At 35.1% G+C, this 10,697-nt stretch overlaps 1 protein-coding gene across 1 annotated transcript in view; it reads right to left on the bottom strand.

Moving 5' to 3' along the window:
• The window catches only part of AKAP9 (A kinase (PRKA) anchor protein 9), a 163,461-nt gene that overhangs the window by 35,940 nt on the left and 116,824 nt on the right, over positions 1 to 10,697 (bottom strand). Inside the window, exons 21-25 of the mRNA XM_006891494.1 lie at positions 10,250 to 10,462; positions 6,708 to 6,940; positions 5,718 to 5,837; positions 3,351 to 3,527; positions 2,347 to 2,451 (exon numbers count right to left, since the gene is read on the bottom strand). Of these exons, the coding sequence (XP_006891556.1) occupies positions 2,347 to 2,451; positions 3,351 to 3,527; positions 5,718 to 5,837; positions 6,708 to 6,940; positions 10,250 to 10,462 (848 nt within the window). The remainder of the gene's footprint in view (positions 1 to 2,346; positions 2,452 to 3,350; positions 3,528 to 5,717; positions 5,838 to 6,707; positions 6,941 to 10,249; positions 10,463 to 10,697) is intronic.

The following is a 10,697-nucleotide window of genomic DNA, read 5'->3' as shown; positions in this document are numbered from 1 at the left end:
TGACTTCCTGCCATACACTAAGGACTTTATATGTAATACTTTAAAAAAAATCCTATAATAACCTTATGGAGACTGTACTATGATTCCTTCATTTTAGAGATCAAGTAATGGACCCTGATGTCATGAGGCTAGTAAGCAGTGAAGCCAGTTTCTGAATCTTAGGAGTTTATCTCTGGAGCCTTGTATCCTAAACTATCACTCATCCTGTTTTAATAAGCAATGTGAAAGATATTTAAAGATGTTTCTGTAATACTGGTATTTAAACTTAACAGACATTTTAAATATGTCTGTTAGTGGCTCTACATATATAATTAGCAGGTAAGCTTGTTGACAACTCCAATGATTATATGGTTTTTGAAGTTATATAATAATATTTACCCCGTGTCTATCTTTTACAATTACTTTTAATGACAAGGTTTTAGTTTAACATCAACATATACATAGTTATTTAAGTTCAAAATTGTCACCCTATCTTACCAGATATGTACTTTCATTATTGCTACAACAGTTTCTGGCGAAATCTTGGTTCTGTGATCCAAAGCCTTGCTATCCTGTGTGGCACCTTGGGCTGCAGAACTGGTCTTACCTGGGAGCATGCTAGACACCCTGAATCTCAAATCTCGTCCCAGAGTCTGAATCTGCATTTTATCCAGCCTCCCAAGTGATTAGCATACGCAAGAAATGTAAGAAATATTGGTTTAAGTCATTAACATTCCTACTATAAACAGCTGAACTTTAGGCATCACATTACAGACTTCAATGTCCAAAAAATGCCATCATAAGAAATTCTTCCCTCTTAATTAGCCAGATTCCAACTTCAGTCACAGCCTGTTTATTACTGTGCTTGTAACAACTAAATATAAGACCAGGTTAAGCTTGAAAAGAAACTGATAGCTATATATTTTGATCTTGTTTATCTACCAACTGATGCTTATACTGTTTGGATTCTATTAGTTTTCATTTTATGTCTTTCTTTTTAAAACTACTTTTGTCTCTTACATGTGTGTGATTACTCCTTAATCAGAAAGTAATTTCCTTGAAGTCAAGGGCTATTTTCACAGTTGGCCAGCATTGCACTACACATAGCAAGAGCTCAATAAATGCTGACTGAATTTCTGAAATATTTTTACCAGCAAGGCAACATATACAAAGATGTTTATCTTTGGTAGTGCAGCATCATAATACAGCATTGTTTATTCCCAGATTCCTCTGGATTGAATCCTTATTCTCCTACTTACTGTGTGAGCATGAGCAAGCTGCTCAACAGTTTAAGACTCAGTTTACCCATCTGAAAAATGGGGACCAAAATAGAGCCTATCTGCAGGGTGAGTATAAAGATTAAGTAAGACAGGCACTTACAACATTTATTAGCACTTTCCATTACACAGTCCTCAATAAAGGAAATTTTAATTACTTATTATTCCTATTTCTAAGCTAGCTCTCATTAACTTTACAGAGAGCCAAAATTTAATAAAGTATTTTTTTCCTTAAAGTCTTCCTATGTCTTTTTTTCATGTTATTCTTTTCCTCTTACCATCTTTCAACTCCCACATGATAGTATTTTAATTAGTCTTGCATTTATAAATATTATAATGAACTTAAAAAAATAATTTTGTAAAACTCAGGCTTATGCAAGTGACAGAAAATATCTCAAAAACAATGATACAAATGGACTTCACCAGATATCTGTGAACCTATATCCAGTGTAGGAAAGAGTGCTTAAGAAGTTATTTCCAGGAAAAAATACCAACAAAACAAAACCACAAACAATGAAAAAACACCACAAACACCAAAAACCAAGCCCATACATTTTACATGTACTTTTCTGTCTCTTTGTTTCTATGAATTCAGTTATTAATGAGGGAGAGGGTTTTGACAGAGTATTTGTCATCTTTATAAAAAACTAGAGAAAGAGGGCCAGCCATTGTATTAACAATTTATTATTTCTGGCCCTGTAACCATATTTGTAGAACGAGGAAGACTTGTTCATGATGTACCTAATTTATGTGTTCCCATGTTCATTGTCTTACAAATCAATTTAAGGTTAATGAGTTCAGACATAATAGTCTAAATTTCCATTTTAGAGCACAAACGCCATATGTTAACATATTTTCTTTTTTAAAAAAGAAAATTAAAAAAATTTTTTTTGCATCTGTGTGTCGTCAAATCGGATCTGACTGGTACAGGAGGAGATTGCCCCTCCTTCTCCAGCAGAGCATTTGGTGGATTCAAACCACATACTTCTGGGATTGTAATACAGCCTCTAGCCACTAGGCCACCAGAGCTTACCTTAACATGATTATTTTCAAAGTTAATTATTTAAAATAATGGCAAAAACCTCCTTACCTCTTTTTCCTTCCTGTCTATGGCGTCTCGCTCAGCTTGTAGTTGTACTTCAAGGGACAATTCTGCTTTAGCTTCTACTGCCCCAAACTGTTTTCGATCCTCTACCTTTAAATATATAAGAATTTCCACGTTTTTAAGACATTAAATCTTTTTTCTTTTCTACTGAAATTTTAATGGAAGCTTACAGACTTTGGACTTCTACTCATACATTGTTGCACTTTTTCCTCACTGCCACCAGCCCCTAGTTCACTTTTCTCTTTGAAAAGAAAGAAAAAGTCTTTCATTGTTATACAACCCCCCGCCCCAGTCCACTTTACTATGCAGCTCTTATTCTGGGCTCTTGTCATGAAAAGAATACCTAATATATATTCCTTTTAAACAGTTCTCTCCCTCATCTGTTTCAATGCAGTATACATTATTTATCCCCTCTTTAGACATTAAATCTTGATTGGCCCTTTTAATTCATGAAGCCATTCTCTAAGTAGAATGAGAAAATTTACATTATTGAATAATCAAAAAGTTACATATAGTCAGCCTAGAATGGATTTTATACAAAATGGAGCAGGAAAGTTCAACATTCTCAAAATTTGTTTTACAAATAAAAGATTATTTCTCCATCTGATCTTCTCCCCAGCTTCCACAGAAACTTCTTTTCTTTCATGTATTTTTGCTTACTGCAATAACAATGTGATATATATAATAACTTACTAGTTTTAAAGCATCAGTTTAAAGTGCCATTAATAATTTTTTCATTGGCTCTTACTGTGGACCCACAACTCTGATGGTTAAAGAGATAATTAGTTCTTTTGGTCTAGTTAAATCTCTCTTTCTTAGAATTAAAGTATACAAAATAACATTTGAGAATGGGGTAAACAGAAATTATATGCTATTAACCATAGGTAAAAATATACATATGTAACAGTATCAATAAGAAGTCAACAGTAATTTTTAAAGGTAATTTCTATTATAGCACTTAGTTACATTAACCAAAGAAAATGGCACACCTTTTGAAGACTGTCTGCACTCATGAGTAAGGCCTGCTCCAACTCCCTTACTCGGCACTCTAGTTTCTCAATCTCTTCGTTTCGTTCTTGGATATCCCTCTGAAGCTGCTCTTTGGATAACAGAAGCTCACTGCACTTGTCTGTTTTCTCCTTCAGATGATTTGCTAATTGTTCAACCTGGAAATAGAAAAGTTAAAGAAAGTATATATAGATACATATGTCTATTCTAGTCTATTAAAATATTTCAGCAAGATATTATAAAGCACATCCTCACTCAAAAAAGCATTTTTAAATGGCAGGCTAATAAGATTTTTGCTAAAGATAGCTATTTATTTGTTCTAAGGTGGTATCATTATCAGGGTAATAAAAGCAAGTAGCGCTAATAAAAGAAAAATAATGTTGTTTCCATGGTCTGTGTGTGTGTATGTGTATTGTCAAATTGGATCTGACTGGCACAGGAGAAGATTGCCCCTCCTTCTGCAGTGGAGCATCTGGTGGATTTGATCCATGTGTCTTCAGAATTGCAGTGTAGCTTCTTGCTTCTAGGGCACCAGAGCTCCTTCCAGGGCCTTTCTAAAAAAAATTAATTAATTAATCTATCTATCTATCTAACTATTTATTTTTTAACTGTGATTCGTGCAAGTTTACAGAGTAAACTGGTTTTCCAATCAGTAATTCATAAGTATCCTGTTTCATGACACTGAACTACAATTCCACGATGCAACAAAATCCTTACTATTTCTTCCTTGTTGTCTCCATTCATCTTTCCTTCCTACTCGCTCCTGCCTTCTGAGCTTCTCTGGTCAAATGCTGCCCTATGATTACAGAACTGTTAAGGTGAAAGTTGTGTGGCTCAAGAGGAACTAAGGGCCCTTGGGGTTTGAAATAGTCTTTATCAGACTGATAGGTTGGATCCTTTTCTTTCCCCTAAAATTTGTAGTTTTGTTCCACATTTTTCTTCCACACTTTCCAGGTGCTTTCACTGCAGTGCCATTCAGAGCTACTGGCAGTGGAAGTGGGCACCGTCTCGTTCTAGTCTCAGGGTCCTAGCGGCTGAGGCTCCTGTGGTCAGTCACTCCTTTGACCAGGTTTCATTTTCTTCACACTTCTTTGTTTTACTTGGGAAAAAAACAACAATTGCACCAAAGAGTCAGATAACCTTTTTAAAAAAATTCTTTCTCTTAAGACTGAGACTTTCTCCAGAAAAAAGGAGAAAATAATCAATTTTTGAATAATGGAATTACAGGTCTTAAGACATAATTGCATGAAGCCCTTAACAGAAACGACAGATTTGCAATGTGCTGACTTACTATTTTATTTGAAATAAATTACCTAGAAAATATTACTTTGGTTTTATTTTTATTTTCTTTTTCATTCAACAAAAAGGACTGACATAATGACCACCACAGTGGACTGGAGCATGACAAAGATCATGGAGATGACGCAGGACAGGGCTAGGTACAGATCTGTGGTTCATAGGATCTCTATCAAGAGCAGCTGACTTGATGGCTACTAGTAACATCTCCTGACCTGAGAGAAAGATGAACAATCTTCTTCTGTGTGGTTTGCAGCATGTAAAAACTTCCTACAGGGTCAGCTATGAGTTGATTCTGACTTCACAGTAATGCATTAATTTGTTGGACTCTTAACTCGTTGTTGTTGTTAAGTGCAGTCGAGTCGCAGGCAACTCACTGCAACCTTATGAAGGAGAGTCCTCAGCACCTGGGTGCCTTTCATCCTCTCTCTAGGTTCATAGGGTTTCTGGAGGTAAGCTATTACGGAAGTGGATGATACTCCTGCTTCCAAGCTTGTTTTAATCGGGGAGCTCCACCCCACTCTCTGTCCACACTGGGTAACCGACCATTAATGCATTTGACACATCAGTGTCACAGTGTTCAGCCTCACAGCAACCACAAGTTACCACTGTACGGCAACTTGTACACCAGGGCTATATGACGTAGAGGAATGTTGGACTCTTACTGACTGCCATGTTATCTGGCGTTTTACAATAATAGGTTTTGGGTTTTTTTAAAAAAATCCCCTATCTTCTATTTTGCTCAATAATAATAATATATGTTTCATAGTAAAGAGGTATGAGGTAGAGTAACACTGGTTGTGATGTTTAAAGTTATCTGTCAACTTGGTTGGGTAATGTTTGTCAGTTAAATAATGATGACATTTACCAGTGATGATTTGATGTAATGCTGATTTTTTCATAACTATCTGGCCTTTGAAACATAATAATGTCATTAAGAAAGAAGTGAGCCTATAATTGCATGTTAGTTTAAATTTTTTTTAAAATTATTATGTACTTTATTTTATATTCAAGACAGAAATTACTGTAAGCAAGCTCAACAAAGTTTTTACCTCTCTAGTTTGGTGTTCACTGATAGGCTGGAATCGAGGTACAACTTTAAGCTGCTGTTCCAGCTTCTGTATTTCCTGTTGAAATACATCTCTCTCATGTTCTCGATCAATGGCTTGCTCCTAAAGTTAGAAACAGTACTAATTTAAGAAGCAGTATTTATTAAAGCTATTTCCCCCATACCTCCTTTAAGCACAGACAGTTTTGTTTGAAGACAAAGTACCTACACACAATACCACAATGGTTTAGAAAGGTATCATTCTTCCAGAATACACAGCATATACTGGCTCGTAAGCAACAATAGAAGGAAGCATTCAAGTAAACTCTGAAGCCCAACAGTTCTTTTAAGAGAATTTAAACTAGAAGGTTATATGAAAGTAAATTATGTGAAACACAAAATGGAAAAAAAATGTATCCTCTTTCTAGAATAAAGGAGTAATTCCACTGTTAATCACCTTAATCAAATATATAAAACATGCTGCCTGATAAATTTCTTGTTTCTTATCTAGGTTTTATACTTAAAATTATAAAATGTAAGAATATCATTCTCTTATCTGATGTGAGCACATCAGACTTCAATAAAATTCTACAAACAGGAAATTTATACGAATTAGACATTTACACATTTTTTTGAGGAAGGGAGTAAAAATGCTGTTTCCATCCCTTCTTTAAGGGCATCATCTGAGGGTAAAATAGGGATGACCAATTAGATCTGTGGAGCAGTGTTTATTTTAACTACCAGTTAAAAGAAAGACAAAAGTATTGTAACTCTGAATTTAGGAAAGGTAGCTTTATGCATACTTTGTCTAGATGTCTTTGAATCCAGATAACTACAATAAATAATAAATGAGAGTTTTTTAATAGTACTTCTCAAATGACAATATATATAGAATAAAATATAAACAACAGTAAGAGAACTAAAGAACCTCAAAAATTAGTAGCGGCACATAACGCTCTACGGAGATAAGACTACTTAAATTGAGAATACTTACATCTAAAAATTTTCTCATTTTTTCTAACTGCTTTTCCAGGGCTTGGTTTTGCTGCCTCAAGTCCATTAACTCAGCAGATTTTTCCTGTTCCAGCTCAATAAATCTACTGACTTGTTCCTCAACATCTATTTCAAGAGCCTTCACTTGCTTTTGAAGGTCATCACGTACTTTTTCAGCTTGACATTGCACTTCCAACTTTTCCTTCATTAACTTCTCTGTCTCCTGTAGTAATTCTGTTTATGAATGAAGAAGTTACTAATGTGAATCACAAACTAATGATATTATAATGAAATCACCTAAAAGTTGTTCAAATTTTTTCATCATGAGATAAAAAGGTTTGTGTTTTAATGCAAAGCATAAAAAAATAGGGTGAATATAACTTAACTTACGCTTTCCACATAAGTAAACGAAGAAGTATAAAAAAATGATAAAGAACTAAAAAAAATTATACATCCTGTCACTAGAAAGAATATATCTGTGAAAACAGCATAGCAAAAGACAAATCTGTTTTCACTATGTAGAAAAGAACAAAACCTAAGTTTAAGAACAAGGAAAACTCACCATTTTCTTCCCTAAGGCAAACACAAATTCTTTCCAAACTCATAAAGTCTCTTTTATATTGCATACACAATACACATGAAGATCAAATACTGTAAATCTTTGACCAAGGCTATTAAAGAGTTATAGAAAAATAAACACAAATGTCAGATTTCCTGTTAGTCTTATTTCTTGTTAGATTCATTTTCTTGAGTTGCTCTTGCATGCTTATATGCACAGGCAAAGAAAACTGACAAGTCAGAGAGTGAGATGTAGTACTTATGAGCAGACTGTGGTTCCAATCCTCGCTCTGCCATTAATCATCAATGAGACACTATCTTCCAGTTTCCTGGCATGTGATAATAATAGTATTTATGATGTCTTACAGTTAATGTCTGATCAAATTATATAGCATAATTCTTAGGTATGCCTGGTAAGCACTATACGAGTGTTAGCTATTAAGAATAATAATTACAAATACAGCAGGAGTAAATAATTTCAAATGAAGAAGATAAAAAGGAACATGTCCCAAACTGTACTCAGAACTAGTAGTTATGTATTGCACTGTTTTCTACAGAAAACAGCTTTCCTTTTAAAACAACAATGATACTAGACGTTAAAAGTCAACCAACCAGAAAATTTCTTTTCTCAGATTTTTACCAGAGTTCACAGATCCATTTAAAACCATCATCTTATATATAATTCCTGATTTACAAAAAGCATTTGAAAAGTCATAGGTTGTAAGAGTTTAACAAATTTGTTAATGAAAAAGTTTTCAAAAACTGTATTCTTTTAAAAAGTAGAATTAAGTACTGCATTGAAGATATAAGATGATGGTCACTATGGATCTAACAGGTTAATTTTATTGTCAGAGGAGTTTTTGTTAGAGAGAAAAACTTTAAGTCTAAAACACAATAGCAGAACTGCAAATCAGAGACATGTTAGTTGGTTGAGAATCAAGGGTCACCCAATTTTCCGAGTTATGAGTCTACCACCCAAAGATTAGCCATGCACTTGCGTAAACACACCTGCTCCCGGTGCTGCATCAACTGCAGCATCTACTAGTCCTAAGAGAATAAGAAAAGAAAAACAAAACAAAACAAAAAAGATAACAACAATTTATATGCCTTCTATTTCCTCAAACAGAATAATGCACACACACAAAAAAAGAAAATGGATTAGAAGCAAAAGTTTAAGCTGATTATTATCACCGGTAACATTTTAGGAAATTTTAGCATTTTGCGGTATTTACATAAATCACAGATATATGCTCCACAATAAAAGTGCCAAGCCTAAACCCGCAAACTGGAGCAATCATAATGGACTTCACATAGTTCCAAAGCTTCTATATTTCTCATGTAGGAAGTGTAAAATTCGTGAAGCTACACATTTATATTTCAAGTGATAAAAATTAATAAAAGATTTAAAGTTACATCACTATAAATACTGGCATTTATAAATTACTACCTCACTTGGGAGAGATTGGAGGGCATTATGCTGAGTGAACTACCTCAGTCCCACAAAGACAAATACTGTATAAAACCATTATTGCAGAATGAATCTGAGGATTCAAGGGGGGAGGGTAGAAATAGAGGAGTGAGGATGGGGGTTAGGGTATTAATCTTAAGGTTGCACAATTTGATGGGTGGGTGGGGTGAAGGAAATGGGAAGGATCTTTTGTGAAAAACAATGTATTCAAACTTTGTAAATAAATCAGTATAAAATAAAAAGACTGGCATTTATTTTTAGCTCTATACAAACTTAACTTTAAGATGCTACTTAATTTATTTAAGAAAAGATGAAGGGTAATTTACAAACACATGTGCAAAGGCTTCTGGCATTATCAGGGAGCTCTGATGGCTAGCAGTGTGGTGGCACAGCCAATCCAAAGGCAGACAGTCTGAATCCATAAACTGCTCCACAGGAGGAAGATAGGCAATCTCCTCCTCCGCAATTTACAGCCTCTCAAAACCCACTGGGGGGACTGGCTATGAGTCAGTTTTGACTTGAAGACAAATAACAAGAACAGCATACTTTTAAATCTTTCTACTCACAGGTCAAATGCCACCCACAGCCTACACACTATTCGTGCCAGGCCTGTGCTCTGCTCTCAGTTATTTACTCTAAGGACAATTTCCCCCCCGCTTTTCTTTGGTTATTGAAGAGTCAAATCTTACACTATTTTAAAAATACCCTCATAACATAAAAAAAGTCTCATATCTGCAGCTTTCTCCTTGAGGCAGAGTTTGAGGACAAACAAGTTATTTTTTTATTAATATGTGCCCTTTGGAAGCAGGAGGAGTAGCATTCACTTTCTGAACAACATGCCTCTCGAAACAACATGAACTTTGATGAATGATGATAGTTATAGAAAGCCTTCAGGCCTTTTGTTCATATGGTCACTATGAGTCATGCTCATCTCGACAGCAATACACAACATTTGCCATTGATTCTTCTTCCGTTGTGCTTAGTTATTGTCCAGCTCTCTGACACATAGCAAGTAACTGCAAAGACCATGGCCTGGATTAGACACACCTTAATCTCTAGACTGACATCACTGCTTTTTAGTACTCTGCAGAGGTCCCTGACAGATTTTCTGAATGCAATTTGTCACTGTTTTACTGTGTCTTATAGGGTTAAAGTGAACTGGAATCAATTTGACAGACATTTTGCTTTGGTGGCCTGGTATTAAGAAGCCGTATTGCAATCCCAAAGATCCCAAAGGCATGCAGTAAAAACCCTCCAGCTGCTGGGAGAAGGACGGGCAGTCTCCTCCCATGTGATGAACTGCCTCTGAACACCTGCTAGAGGGTCAGCAATTGGTCAGACTGGTTCCAACTCTTTGGCACACAACAATGACATATATAAAGGGCAATGATTTTTGGCTTTGCTTTTAAAGAAAACATATGATAATGGAACTTCAGGAAAAAAAAAAGCCAGTTTGAAATTTTAAAGCTATAAATAAAATCAGGACAATATTAAAAAAAATTTTTAGTAATACATACGTTGTTCAACTGGGCCTGCCTCTGCTTTCATAGCCTCTTTCTGCCTGGACAGTAATTCTCTTTCTTCTTGAATCTGCTGTCGCTCTGCTTCCAATTCTTGTAACCTATTACCTGCACATAACAACTCCTGCTCAAGGCGATCTATTATGTCAGACTTTTCTTGAATTTGTCTTTCAAAAATATTTCTTTCGTCTGCATAGCCATCAATGACACCTATAAAATAAAATCAAGAGGCAAATGGATTAGAACTCATCTCAAATTTTACAAGTAGATTTTAACATAAACAATAACAGGTGTTCTGTTGGTAGAACTCTGAATCTTCCCAACCTATTTTATTTCTCTTTGATCTCTCTCTCCTCTTGATCCTGATTCTATTAAAGCCTTCGTGTTGGCTGAACCTCATCGAGATTTCTTGTGATGACACTGGCACTGCTTTCCAAGGTTCCCT

Source organism: Elephantulus edwardii, unplaced genomic scaffold (assembly GCF_000299155.1).
Source record: "Elephantulus edwardii isolate Elephantulus edwardi_28Jun2011 unplaced genomic scaffold, EleEdw1.0 scaffold00098, whole genome shotgun sequence".
Classification (NCBI taxonomy): domain Eukaryota; kingdom Metazoa; phylum Chordata; class Mammalia; order Macroscelidea; family Macroscelididae; genus Elephantulus; species Elephantulus edwardii.
This window is presented reverse-complemented; position numbering and strand designations above follow the sequence as displayed.